The sequence below is a fragment of the Aquila chrysaetos genome, chromosome 9 (assembly GCF_900496995.4).
Source record: "Aquila chrysaetos chrysaetos chromosome 9, bAquChr1.4, whole genome shotgun sequence".
In the NCBI taxonomy this organism is placed as follows: domain Eukaryota; kingdom Metazoa; phylum Chordata; class Aves; order Accipitriformes; family Accipitridae; genus Aquila; species Aquila chrysaetos.
The window spans coordinates 18,782,757-18,797,149 of NC_044012.1; the positions used below are offsets into that span (position 1 = coordinate 18,782,757).

General features: G+C 59.7%; 1 protein-coding gene across 1 annotated transcript; it reads right to left on the bottom strand.

Moving 5' to 3' along the window:
* Positions 1–1,867: 1,867 nt before the first annotated feature.
* Positions 1,868–5,956, bottom strand: IRX3 (iroquois homeobox 3). The gene is given in 6 exon segments (XM_030026753.2): positions 1,868–2,218; positions 2,959–3,025; positions 3,604–3,664; positions 3,666–3,857; positions 3,859–4,743; positions 5,313–5,956. Coding segments are annotated over 6 exon segments (1,482 nt in total). The 5' UTR covers positions 5,535–5,956; the 3' UTR covers positions 1,868–2,163.
* Positions 5,957–14,393: the final 8,437 nt, after the last annotated feature.

Consider the following 14,393-nt stretch of genomic DNA (forward strand, 5'->3'; position numbering starts at 1 on the left):
AAATATTAAAACACGTACATAAAATGTGTGTGTACGCATACACACACATATAGAGTGTAAACATATATATAAATCTTATCACTTGCAAACGCCTAGGATTTAAAATGTAGTTTATCGGCCTAGTGCAACCCAATCCTATAAATAATACATTCCTATCACTATGACCTCAAAATGTCAATACCACGCAGCCCTGCACATTTGCATATCTTGTACTGTCTAAACTTGAAGCATGTCAGCTATGTGCTTCTGTTTGTACTTTAACTTCATTTTAACTCTTGCTTCCTAGCTCCAAGCACCCTCCCCCTCCGTAGGCTCTTGTCACCAAACCGAGAAAAGCACCAGCTATTTAATCACCACCTCCGTAATTATGCCATTTCCAGGACTGTAAGGAGCGAAAGGGTGGGGGGCACACACACGCCCCCCCCCCCCCCCCCCCATAGACAGAGATGTTAAGGAAGAGCCTGGGAACAAAAGCAGGAGGGAGCCGGCCTGTGAGCTCCACCTGCCCAGGCTGCCTCCCCCAGCCGGGGGGCCGCGGGGACGAGCACGGCCACCCGCGGGCACCGATTGCTGATGGTAAAGTGGGAAGAGAGGAGGGGCAGGGGGGAGCAGCCCCCCCCCCCCCCCCCCCGACAACAATCACCCTGGGGTGGTTTTCACCCGCCTGCCAGGCGGGAAGGGGCCGGGGTCGCCTCCCCCCGCCGGCAGCCAGCGCCACTCGGAGCGGCCGGACCTCTGCCGGACCGGGCCGATTTTCAGCACTCTGCCGAGGAAATGGAAGTTACAAGTTCTCGAGGCCGCGGCTCGGCTGCAGGCGCGGCGGAGAAGCGGCAGCCTGGAGCTCCCGGGGCCGGCCGGGGGGCGGCGGGGCGGGCAGCCCGCCCGGCGCGGAGCGGCGCGGAGCGGAGCGGAGCTCCCTGCCGGGTGCGCGCCGCCGCGCCCCGCGTCTCGGTGCCGCCGTTTCGGTCGGCAACTCCCGCCCGGATGCAAACGCCCGGGGGCGGGGAGGGGATGCCCCCGGCCCCGCCGCCCGCTCCGCGGTCTCGGTCAGCCCCTGGCCCGCTCCCCGCTCAGCGGCAAACCGGGCCCAAGGGGAGCCCCCCCTGCCCCCCCCCAAACGGACCCCTGGGATGCGCACGGCCCCGGGGGGCGGGGGGGGCAGCGGAATAACGCAGGTCCGTTCCCGACCCGCCGCGCCACTGACGACCCTCGAAGTTTCCTTTCAATTAACCCCTCCCGCGCTCCGCGCCGCCACCGCGCTCCGAGGGGGCGGGGGGGATCAATAGCCGGCACCCGGTAATAAGGTCCTCGGGGGGCGATGGATCACCGCCGGGCCGCTGCCGGCTGCCCCCGGGCTCCCCCCGCCCCCGGCGCCGTCCCCCGCTTCCCTGGGGCAGGCCGCTGCCCCCGGATCCGCACACGGACTCGCACCCCCCAGCCCCTCCCCTCCCGCCCCCCGGCCCGCGCCCCGCCGCCACCGACCGCCGGGCACCGGGACGGGGCGGCGGCGCCTGCAGGGGGCGCTGCGGCTCCAGCGTTCGGCCCCGCCGCCGCCGCCGCCGCCGCCGCAGGAAGGGCCGCCCGCCCCGGGGCCGCCGCCCGCCCTGCCCGGCCCCGCCACTGACCCGGCCCGGCCCGGCCCGGCCCGGCCACGGCAGAGACCCGCTCCGCCTCCGGGCGGCCCCGGCACCGCCGGCCCGCGGCCGCTCCGCGCTCAGCCCGAGGATGCGCCGCTCCTGCCGCGGCCCCAGCGCGGCCTCGGCTGCCGCGGAAAAACAGTAACCGGCGGGGCGGGGTGGGGGGGGAACGGGGACACGGAGGACGACGAGGGGGGGAGAAAAATAACTCCAGAGGTGGGAAAAGAGAGTGTAGTCAAAGTGGCAACAGTTTATTTATTAGCCAAAAATATATACTTTCTTGTACAATTTGGTTCACACGTATGTACATTTTTTACCGTATGTACAAAACCAACAACAACAAAAAAAAATCGAAACACCTAATTCTCACTGGACTTCCAAAAAACCTCACAAACTCAGCTAATCCAGATGATAGTACAGAAGCGGGTATTTTTTTTTCCTTTTTAGTTTTAATATACGGACATGCTTACAAGTGGTGACTATACAGAGATTTTTTACAGTCATTACAACAACAATAAAAAATTAACTATGATGATGACAACGCCGATAGAACCATAGCGGCATCAAGTTGGTTCTGGGGCCTGGAAAAAAATGACACAGAAAAAAAATATTTAATAGGATTTCTAGTCAGATTGGGCTGGCACAATACTTTTAACTGTAGGTAGCACTAGTTTTGTTGTTGTTGTTGTTATTTTTTTTTTTAGAAACGGATTTCTAAACAGAAAAATTTTTCAGAGCGACTTCAGGCAAATTTATTTAGCTACGAAAATACCACGGGCCCGATCCCCGTGGTTTCAATCAATCAAAGAGTAATTGATTCCAGTGACTGCTGCGCCAAACTCAGGACAGCACGGCTCAGCCTCTTCAGTTTTCACACTAGCTGGGGTTTTTTTTTTAAATTTCAATTTATTGTCTTCCTACCGCCGCTGCATGTCTCCCCCAGGCCAGGCGGCACCGGCGGGTCGCTACTCGCGTCCGGGCAGGCCGGCGGTGCTCGGTGGAGAGGCCGCCGGTACCGGCCGTTCCCGATGCGCTCCCGCCCGGCCCGGCCCGGCCCGGCCCGGAGCCACCCGACCCCCCAGCACCGCAACCGCGCGCCCCGCCGGCACCGAACGCCACTCGGCCTGCCCGCGGGAATCACTCGCAAAGTCCAGAGGAGAGAACAGCAAAAAAAATGTACAGAATCAGAGTAACCCACCACGCACGCAGAGGAAGAACAAGAAACCGCCCTGGAAAGGGAACTAAAGAAGCGGAGAAAATAAGCTAACCATTTACAACTCCCTCTATATATCCTTAGGAGACGGAGGAAGCAATCTCTTACCGCCTCTGCACTGGCTGGAAAGCTGTCTTTATTAACTTTTTCTCTACTTCCAAGGCACTAGATCGATCTAAAAAGAGAAGGGGAAAAAAAAAAAAAAAGCGTTCCTTTACAGCCCCCGTTTTATTCCCCCCACCCCATCCCTGAATTAAGCGTCTAGACTTAAGATCTCTTCTCAGCAAGTTGCAAATACCACAAAACGACTGCTTTGCTGCAGGAGTGACCGTCAAAAGGAAAATAAAGCAAGCCCGGAGCGAGCCTTACGGCCGGGTCCTTCCCACAAAGACGAGTTGAGCAGCAGCAACAACAACAGCAACAAAAATTATCTCCGTCGGAGGAAGGTAATTCTCGGGGTTTGAGACTAACCTGGCGAGGAGGCCCCCCGCCCGCCGCCGCCGCCGCCGCCCCCGGGGGCCGCGCGGCCGCCCGCCCGCCCCGCCGCCACCTGCGCCCCGACGGCTGCGCCGCGCCGGGCCGGGGGCACCGTGAGAAACGCGCGGGGCCGGCGCCCCTCGCCTCGGCCCCACGCACAAGGTCCCGCGGGGCCGCTCCGCGCAGCTCCGCGCAGCACCGCCGAGCCCCCCGCGGCGGCTGCCGGTCCGGCCCGTCCCGTCCCGTCCCGTCCCCGCCGCGTCCCTCAGCGGTCACCTGCTCCGGCGGGCTCCGCGCTCTGCGCCTGGTCCGCGGGCCGCGGGAAGGCGGCGGCGGCGGCGGCGGCGGGGGGGGGGTGCGGCGGGGGCGGCCCCCAGCCCCAGCAGGTGGGGAGTGTTCAGTAAGGCCAGCGGGTGCGGGGGCGGGTGGTGGTGGTGGTGGTGGGCCGGGAAGGCGCGGTTGGTCCAGTTGGGGAACTTGCCCAGGGGGCAGGAGGAGACGAGTCTGTGGGGCGGCGGGGGCGGCGGGGGGGGGCAGCGGCAGCGGCTGGGGGGCGGCCGCCGGCGGGGAGCCGCCGCCGGGAGACTTGCGGGGGTTGTCCGGGCTGGTGGCCGTCTCGGCCAGCGACCAGATCTTGGGCTTCGGCAGTGTGCCGGCCAAAGCGCCGTCCGTCGGGGAGGAGGCGGCGGAGGAGGAGGCGGAGGAGGGGGGCGAGAGGTGGTGCGGCGGCGGCTGGAGGGGCGGCTTGAGGGGCTCCGGGCCGGCCGGGGCGGCGGCGGCGGGGAGCTCGCACTTGTGGTGGTGGTGATGGTGGTGGTGGTGGTGGAGGTGGTGGTGGCGGAGGTGGTGCGGCTCCCCCTCGGCGGCCTTGAGGTAGCGCTCCTCGGAGCCGGGCAGGTCCTCGAAGCCCTCGGAGCCCTCCGAGTCCGTCTTGGAGTCGGAGTGCAGGAGGTCGGCGTCCTGCAGCTCGTCCTCCAGCTCGTCCTTGTTGCTCTCGATGTTCTCGGTGTCGATGTTCTCCAGGTCGATCTCCTCCTCGTCCTCCCTCTTGTCCTCTTCCCCCTCGTGGTCGCTCCCGTAGGAGTTGCCCTCCTCGTCCGTCCTGCTGCGGGGGGCCCAGGTCATTTTGTTCTCCTTTTTGAGCCGCCGCCGCGCGTTGGCGAACCAGGTGGAGACCTGGGTGAGGGTCATTTTGGTGATGATGGCCAGCATGATCTTCTCGCCCTTGGTGGGGTAGGGGTTTTTCCGGTGCTCGTTGAGCCAGGCCTTGAGGGTGCTGGTGCTCTCCCGGGTGGCGTTCTTGGGCCGCGACGGGTCCCCGAACTGGTACTGCCCGTAGGGGTAGAAGGCGGGGTGGTGGTGGGGGAAGGCGGCGTGCTGCACCCCTGGGCTCTCCTTCAGCTCGTACTGGGCGCCCTGCAGCGAGAGGGAAGGGGCGGCCCGGCTGAGACGGCGCGCCGGGCCCGGCCCGGGGCCCCTCCGTCCCGCCGCCGCTACCGGGAGCGGAGCCCGCTCGGCACCAGCGCGGCGGCCGGGCCGAGCCGCCTCCCCCCGCTCCCCGGCCCCGGCCCCGGCCCCGGCCGCGCCGGGCACGCTCCGGCCCCGGCAGCCCGGGCCCCGCCGGCTGCGCCCCGGCCGAGGCGGGCGGCCGGTGCCCGCGGCGTGCCCGGGAGGGGAGGACCGGCTCCCCAGGTGCGTGTGCGCGGCGGGGCCGCTCGCCGCAGCCGTCAAACCGCGCGGGCGGAGCGGGGGGGGGGGGGAAGCCGCGGGGTCGCCGCTCCAGCCCTGCCCCTCTCCGGCGGCTCTCCCGGGGCAGGGCGGCGATAACGCCCCGTCTCCCCTGACAGCCCTCCCGGCGGCGCGACCCCCCCCCCCCCCCCCGCCCCGGTGCCGATCCCCAGCGCGCACCGCGCCCGGGCCGGCCTTGGCCCGAGCGTCCCGGGGAGCGAGCGAGCGGCGAGCCCCGGGGTGGGGGGGCCTCTTACCAGCTGGGGGAAGATGGGCAGCTCGGCGGCGTAGGGCAGGAAGGCTCCGTAGCCCTGGGCGGCGGCGGCGGCGGCGTAGGGCGCGCCGTACATGGAGGAGAGCACGTTGGAGAGGGTCCCGGACGGGGCCAGCTCGGCGCCGCCGCGGGAGCCGGCGCTCCCCGGGCGCTCCGCCGGGTAGATCGGCCTGATGTACTGGTAGCCCAGCTGGGGGAAAGACATGGTGGGGGAGCGGGGGCAGGGGAGGGGGGGAGGAGGAGGAGGAGGAGGGGGGGGGGAGAAGAGAGGAGAGGAAGAAGGGAGAGAAAGGGGAGAAAGTAGCAGGGCCGGGAGCGGAGGAGGGAGCCGGGTCGCTCGCCCTCGCCGGCCGCCCGCACTTTCAGCGCCTCCCGCAAACTCCGGCGGACATGGGGGGGGGGGGGAGCCGGGGGTGCGCGGAGGCCGCGGGCTCCCTCCTGTCCTCGGCCGCCGCGGTAAACGATCCGATCGCTTCTTTCTTCTCTCACTTTTCCTATTGATCTGAGTGGACCCAGGTCAGGTCCTAACAGATTGCCTGAGATTATTGGGACTCTGGGCTCTGATTGACATTTCTAGTCTCTCGCAAGCCCCTCCTATTTCTTTTAAGTCTCTCTCTCCCTCTCTGCCTCCCTCTCTCTCTCATGCCCAGAGCTCGCTCTCGCCGGGTTTGTCACTAGCTGCTTTTTTTTTTCCCCCTTCTTTTTTTTTTTTTCTAAATCTGTTTACTGACGTCGCGATCTTTTATTTGAGTTGCTTTCAAATCTCGTTTTAGCGATCGCCAATCAGTTGTGTGTTTTACAAAGGTTTAACCCTGCCTCATGGTATTCTAATTATATAGAGATAGATTTAGATATAATTTCTTTCGTAGCCCCCCCCCTCCCCCTCCTCCGGAGCATAGGAAGCCAGGGTGTCAGCTGTGAGCGGCACACGAGAGGGACAGGAAAAAGTTGTGACATTTAAAAATAAAGGCTCCCCCCCCCCCAGTCCCCCTTTTCAGGTTTTCAAATTTACAGCCTTGCCTTGCCCGGGTTCATTTTGTTTTCTTTATTAAGATATTCCCTCCTTCCCTTCCCCCTCTCCGGCCCTGGCGAGGGTTACCTCTCCTAATATAGATTTAAAAGTCTATTAGATTTTTTTTTTAAATTTGCATTTCCAGAGCTACCTTGAAAATTTTGCTAATGTACTGAATCTTTAAGGAGTTCTCTACATTTTGTCTGGGCTAACAGTGGGCAGATACAGTGGAAAAGCTAAGTTAATTTTCCTCCTAATAAGGGACTTCAAAGAGTTGTAGGTCACAATTTTACATCAAAGGCAGAAAAGAAGGCAAATTAAAATCTTAACAAAGGAGAGACGGGAGCAGCCCTCTGGGCCATTAGTAAATAAGTGGTGTGAAAAAAGGGACAATGACAGGCACTGGAATTAAACTCATTAACACCTTTTTGTCTTGGTGCGAAATCTCTAATTAGGAAATTTATGATCATTTTGCTTATTCCCTCTGTTCTGAATCACTACAAGGCTTAGAAGGAAGTACCTGGTACGTGCAACATTTGCAAAGGGAGCAGTGGCACGGGCTTGTAAGGAGCTATTGGGAGGGAGTCAAGATACGGTTTAATTACCGAATAAGATTTTTTTTTTTTAATGATCAACACATTTTAAATTACCGTTTGCCTTTTTTTTTTTTGCCGCCCCCCCTTCTTTCTCTGAAACCAGCGTGTGAGTTGCAATTTAGCCTTTTAAGAGTAGTTAAAATACAGTTCAATCACAGCGCGTCTTTGGCAAGCGCCAGTGTGCCCTGCTCCGCTACTGCCGTGCGGAGGGAGCGCCTGGAGGGGAACGCAAAAAGTTCCTACAACCTGTGGGGCTGTGATTGCGGGCAGGGTAGAGGGGACCTCAACCTGCCACCGTTATCTGCCTTTTTAAATACTCGGTGTTTAACTTAAAAAAAAAAAAAAAAAAAAAGTTTGAAGGGTCTTTTAAGGAGTTGAGACTGGAGGAGAGCCGTTTAACCGTATTCCCCTCTCTTCCTAAATACTCTCTGGATTTATTGCCTTTAAAATATGATTTAGGTACAATATAACCACTGTGCCCACAGTATGGATTTTTATAACTACATTTCTTTAAAAATGAAATTCATGTCAGATTATGCAGTTAAAGGAATCGACCTTGATAGCTTGCTATAATAAAACTATATCAGCTTGTAATAAATGCGGATTATAGCAAAGCAAGCTCCAGAATTAAAATTCCCTGAATCAATATATGAAAATCTGTAGGAAACATCTCTAATCGTATTAAGTTCATCTTTATAGCATTTCCTATCTGCTAATCTAGTGCAAAAACAACTCTGGGTTGGAGGACTTTATTTTCTTCTGTTCAACGTTGCTGCTTTTGATAGTATAATGCAAGGGAGATAACAACACGAAATTCAGTTATAAGTTTATTTCTTTTTAATTCAAAAGGAAAACAGGCAGCAAACCCCACGTCCTGATTTGCTTTAAACTTTTCTGGAGAAAGCGCTCGGCTGGGGCGATGCGATATTGAGGGGGTCGACGGAGAGTTTGGATGCAGACCACAACTTTTAAGAAATACCTGCCTCGGAGAGAAAAGGGACGAATATGAAAAATCGGACAAATCGCTCGCCCTTTGATGCAGTCGTGCTCGCCACGCCGGTGTTACGGCCGGGCTGTGCCCCCCACGGGGGAACACGTGTGTCCCACATAACCGGACCCGTCTTTTTGTGTCTGCAGGTCTGGCACGGAGTGTCAAAGCTGGCAGGATTATTTCGCGATTTTTAATCAACAGCACAATCAATATGAGTTCGTGTCCCGCGGGAGACGCCGGCGGTGGCGGGCAGGGCTGGGGTGGGAGCGGCCGGGGCGATGCGGGAGCGGGAGGGGGGTCCCCGGGGCCGTGGGGGGCTGCCGCGGGGAAGTGGCGGTGGGCAGACGGGGGGGAGAGACAAATTTGTGGGTGCGAATGGATCCAGGTCAGGGTGAGGTATGGTTTATTAACGGCCAAGAAAGGGAGATGAAACGTAGCCGGACCAAGCCGACGGGAGGAGGAATCTGCAGGGATGCAGTTCTTGGCTGAGGGGGAGGGAAAAAAAGAAAAGGGGGAGAAGACAGCAAACTGGGGGGGGGGGGGGGGGGGGGGGGGGAGAGAGGGAGAAAAGGAGACATCTTCCCGGGGGTAGGGCGGGGGTGTGGGAGCGACGTCCCCGGCGGGAAGCGCCGCACGCCTTTGGCAGCGGGAGGGCAGCGGCAGCGGCGAGCGGGATAAGCCCGGGGCTAGGAAGCGGCTGGGTGCGAGGCGAGGAGCCCAGCCGGGCAGGGCCGGGCGAGCGAGGGGCGGCGGCGGGAGCGGAGCGGGGAAGGCAGCAAAGCCCCTTCCCCGCGGACGAGGAGCGAGCGGGGGGGGAGAGCGAAGCCCGAGCGGGAGACGCTTTGCCTGGCTGGAGCCGAAGGGAGGTGCGAAGGGGAGGCTGGAGCCGGCTCGTCCTCCGGGGCGGCCGGGGGGAGCCGCGCGGGGCCCGACGGCCGCCGCCCCCGGGGGAGCCGCGGCGGCGGAGCGCTCCTCGGCCGGACAGACACGTGTCTTCTGGCCGGGACCTGTCAAAGCCGGGAGAGCGGCTGCTGATTTATTACCCCAAAACACACACACACCCCCCCGCCGCCCGCCCGCCCGCCCTCCTCCCTCCCTCCCTCCCTCCCTCCCTCCCCTCGGCCTCGCCTCCCTCCTCTCCCGGCTGGCTCGCACGGCCGCCGAGCTAAACCCAAACCTCCCTCCGGCTGCAGCCGGGCTTCCCCGAGTCCGCAGCCGGCTCCGGGGCTGCCGGACCGGCCCCGCCGGGAGGAGGTGCCGGGCGGGGCACCGTCCGTGGGCAGCAGCATCGCGCCCGCCCCGTGCCCCCGGGACCCCCAGTCTGGGTTCCCATCGCTCACGCCCCGCCCCGCCAGGTCACGGGCGACGGAGGGGACCGGGGGACACGGCTCGGGGAGGTGGCCCCGGCCCGGGGGTGTCTCTCTCTGCCCGGGAGCCGGAGGCTGCCTGCTGGAAGTTGCGGGAGAGCCGTCGGCGGGACTGCGGGTTCGGGCAGGCTCCTGCCGGGCCGCGGGGTGCCCGCGGTGCGGGCCAGGGTGGGAGCTGCGGCGTGCCGCAGCACACGCGGGGACAGGGCGCAGGCACCGAGGGAGGGGGGGTAAACGAACAAGTGGGATTAGGAGAAGGGCCGCAGTTAAAAAGGAGTTAAAAAAATAGAGGGAAAGATCAAAGCGCTGGGTAAAAGACTCTTCAAATTACACGTTTGAAGCTTTTCCATAATTCCAAGGCGACAGATAGATAACAAGCTGCACATTCCTTATCACATATGGAATCAATCTGAAAGGAGTCTCTTGATCAGAATCTGTTAATTGCAGTGACATATGATTTGGAAAGAAAACACAATTAATGACCCTTCATGTTAAGGCTTTGGGACGAGGCCACTGACAATCTGCGCTCTGCAGCCAACGTCACATTTCTTTATTATCATTGTTATTATTAGTAAACTATTAAAGGGAGACATTCCTCGAGCCTCGGCGACTGTTTTGTCTCCGTTCCCGTTGCAGGTTTCTTCGGGGGGGGGGGGGGGGGGGGGAGAAGAGAAGGGGACGGGAGTGCGTGCACGCTTTTCCTTCAAGGTTTGGGAGCTAAAATGATTTAGTACCTTGTCTGTAAATCTAATGACCTAAGGTGAGAAAAAATACTTCATCTTTTATTATTACCATTTGTGGTGAGCGTTACCAGGAAACAGCAGAACCCGTTTGAAATGGTAAATATATGTATCCATTTAAAAGCCATTATTGCAGAGATTTTCCCAAAGCGAAATAAAGCAAATCTCCCCAATCCCATTTTCTAGCGCCCTCTGCCCACGGCTCCCCGTGGCTCTGCCTCCCCTTCCCGGGCGCTGGGACCGCTGAGCCTCGGCCGAGCCTTCCTGGGTGCTGTGGATGCTTGTGGGTGCGGGGGGGTGGTGGGGGGAGGGCAGCAGCAGTGGGTGCTCCGGGGCTGTGTATGCGCCACGCGTCCTGTAACGTTAGGAAAGGAGGGAGCAACATTTTTAAAAGCTTTACTCCGTCATTAAAAGGTAATGGCTTTGTTTTAGAAGGGAAAGGGAGAGGGAGAGGTTCATTTGAAGGTTATAAAGCATACACTTTAATAGGATCGAAGTGAAATTAGTTAATAAGAAAATGCTGGCCAGAAGCTCTCCGGGCTTTTAAGTGCTCTCCAGGCCATTTAGGGAAATTGAATAAGAACAGACTCCGTTACCTGCAGCCCCAACTATTATCTCCAGTTCTGCGCAGAGGCGAGAAGGGAAAAATAGTGCCTGAGAGACCTGAAGTCCCGTACACCTCCTGCCAGCCTATTTCCTCGAGAAATAATGTCCCCTTTCTGCTCGCAACCGTGTTCTCCTCCTTCTGCTGCTTTTAAGCAGACCAGTCTACACTGTGTACCACAAGGGGGTAAGCAAAGGTAAGGGGCCATCAGCGGATGCTGAAGGAAGGCTCCGGGGGCAGCTCTGAACAGCAGCCTGGTCCCCGCCCGGGCAAAGCTGGCCTCTTGGTGTTATTTTTTCCCTTCCATTTCTCTGAGGTTTTTTTTCCTCACCATTGTGGTGCTTTGCTGATTTGCGTTCGGACCGTTGCCAATAGGTCAGTATATTGTGTTACCTAACTTCCTATCTGCTCCCTTTCTCCCTCCCTGTGAACTTTATAGTTTTTAGAGGTGTTAATAAAACCTTTCCTTTGGTAAATCGTTCATTAGAAACCCCACCGAAACCTGGAAAGACTTCAGAAAAAAAGCAGCGCTCAGGAATGAGAGGTTGGGAGAAGGCTTTTGTCCAAAAAACGCATAATTGCTGTGAATCTTAGGAAACATTAATCTTTATAGGAATTTGTGATTCATATCTGTGGTTTGACCGTTTAGGTGATTTACAATCTGTTAGTGCAATTCACTAATTTTATGCCAATATATTTTATGCACCCGGTTAGACTTTCCATCGTCCATCGGAATGAGTGGCTTTTGTGTCTTGCTGGTGTCGGTGTGGCTCTTTGACTCCGACCTCCGGCGGTGGATGTTCCCGGCGCTCCTCGGGACCGGAGAAGCGGGCACAAAGTGCACACAACTGTGGGAAACTTCCCCTCGCCATTTTCCGTCACATCTTTCCTCGCCCGCAGCCCCGGTGCTTAACGGCCGGGCAGGGGCCGCCCCCCCTCCCCCGCCGAGCCCCCGTCTTCCTCCGCGGCTGCGGGGATGTGCGCGGCTCCGGCACCGGCTCCGGCGGGAGGGCTTGCAGCCTTTGTCAGCCGGAGCCGGAGATATCCCGGGTTTCTCGAGCTTTACCGGCGGGTTTAAACCCAGGTTATTCCCCTCCCGCTGCTCCCTCCCCCGCTACGCCCTCGGTGCAGCGGGGAGCCGCTCCCCGCCCGGCGCCGCGGGGGGGCTCACGCCGCCCCCGGCACTGACCCGCCCCCCCGGGGCCGCCGCGGTGGGACGGTCCCGACGGGACGGTGCCTCTCCAGCTTCCCCCGAGGTGGGGACGGTCCCTCTTCCCTCGGCCCCAGCCCGCCGGGAGGTGCCTCGCCCCGGGACGGGGACGGTGCTTCTGGCGGAGGGGGGACACGACCTGGACGTGCCGGCGCGCCGTGCGAGGGAAATGCAACTCAGGCGACGAGGCTGGACGCTTTTAGTGTCTGCGTGGAAGCAAAGCGGGGTATTCCCCGGGTGAGATGTTTCAGCACTCTCCGGCCGCCGCCTGGGAGAGCCGGGGACGCGGACAGCCTCGTGTAATTTGTAACTGGGTTTGTTAGCTGGAGGGGAAAACACAAGCAAAGAAAAGCAGCAGCAGCTGCACTGAAGATAACACTGCGCGGAGTCTAATCTTGTGACACAATCATTAATTACTATTGTATTAATTACTATTTTTCCAAAACAGTCCCTGCCCGGAAGAGCTTACAGCCCACACCTGCTGTGTAACGATGCTCCTCCGGTTTAGAAACGATTGCCCCATTAGGTCCCAGGTAGCATTTACAAACGGCAACACCTACAGTATCAAAGCCCGTCATCTTGCAGCCTGAGATTTTCTGTCCCATCGGCCTGGGTAGGATGATTTTGATGCCGATAAAATACATTTCAATATCAAAGTCTTTATTCACGTACATATTCCGTCCAAACTTTTAGATCGCGATGCCGTAACTGCTTTATTTGCTCTTCATCCCACGGATGCTGCCTTATATCAGTAACAAACAAGCATTGATTTTATGGTAAAGTCACTTTGGGATGGGAATGAGTAACTCCAGGCAGTGCTATCACTGTATTACATGGAAATGGCCCAGGTAACAAGATGAACATTGATTCAGCATTATGTTTGATCAATAATGAAATAAGTAACTTCAGGGCCAAATTAAAATGCAAGCTGGCTTAACGCTGCCAGCTTCTGGGCTAAGTGACAAGGCTAATTCAGCAGGGAAATGGCAATATTTGCATTAGAGGCTGCATCTGTTGTTTGGTGGAAGAGGCTGGATCTGCAATAACGCCGGCTAAAATTGCAGGGAGCGGGTTTGAGGGGAGCCCTGCCGGTGCCCGGGCCGGTGTGCCCGGGCCGGGGGAGGGGGGGCCGCCCCGCCGGGGCAGCGCCGCTTCGCCCCTCGGCTCCCCTCGGCTCTCGGCCACGACGGAGTTGGGCTGCAAAAAATACTTCGAGGCGCGTAACAGAAAGCCAGGGTGCTCCGTTTCGCAGATAACCAGATGGTGTTAGCACTTAGCGAAGGAAATAGGCGTTTATAAACTCCTCGGCGGACGGGAGCTGGGCCCGGCCCGGCCGGCCCCGGGGAAGGGTTCACGGTGTATTTTGGAAGTGAGCGGGGAAGGGGACGGGATTTAGAAGACGAGTGGGAGGATGACCAGGGCTCCCTGTATCGGCGGCCTTTGGCCCGGTTTATCCGCTGTTTTCTCCATGGCCGGTTTTTACAGCTCTGCCATCATTACCGGGACGGTGACACGCATTGATTTCCAATAGCCATTCCCGCCTTCAGCTGGCCAGCACCGGCACCGGGACACGGGGCGAGTCACCCAGGGCAAAACCTCGGTTAGGGCTGGAAAAGGTGTAAGGTGTAACCCCGTGCCCAAAATCGAAGCTGAGCGCTACGGAGACAATTCATGGCCGCTCGCCGGGTGGGAGACCGGCTGCTCCGCTGTGCCGTGCCGGGGAGGAGATATTATCCTTGGGAGAGCAATAAGCACCGGCGGGATGCGAGGCAGCTGGAGCTGCCGGTGTGTGTGTGCGGGTGAGGAGGCTGTGGGCAGGCACGGGAAGATAAGACAGGCGGTCGGCCCGCGTGCAACGTAAACTGGGGACACCTAGTATTGTGGCATTTTTCTAAGTTGTTATTTTTTTAGACCGTTTTTAAACATTTCCTCCAATGGGGGGGGGGGGGGGGGGGGAGAAAAGGAAGGGCGCTCCCCAAAAGAATAGGAAACACCTCCCGGTGCAGCCCAGGCTAAACTCAGTGTGCCAGAGGCGTGTGTGCCTCTGCCCCATGACTGGAAGCTCCCCCCAGGCAGAAAGCGCGGCTCCTTTTCACCGGGGAGGGGACACCAGATCGGCGGGGGCCGGGGGGGGACGCCCACGGCCGCCCCAGCGGTGGGTGGGTTTCCGCCCGCCGGCACCGGCGCTGCTGCCGACCCGGTGCAGCCCTGAAAGCTGAGCCGTAAATAGGGCCCAGTGTGGCAGAGGTGCGGCTGGAAATGGTTGATGTGGTGGGCGAAGGATGGCCCGGGGCGGGGGGGGGGGGAGAAAACCGCTCTGCACTTACGAAGGGGCCGCGGACGGCGGGAGCTCGCACCCTCGCTCCCGCCCCTCCCGGACGGCAGGATTCAGCCCCCTCCTTAGGGTGTCGATGCGAGCCCGGAGAAGGGGTACAGACCCGGGGGGGTGTCGGGATTTAGGCCAGGCAGACCGGGAGCCCGGTGCAGCCCCCGTCGCCTTTGCAGGCGGTGGGACCCCCCCCCGCGCCGGCGTGCAGCCCTGCC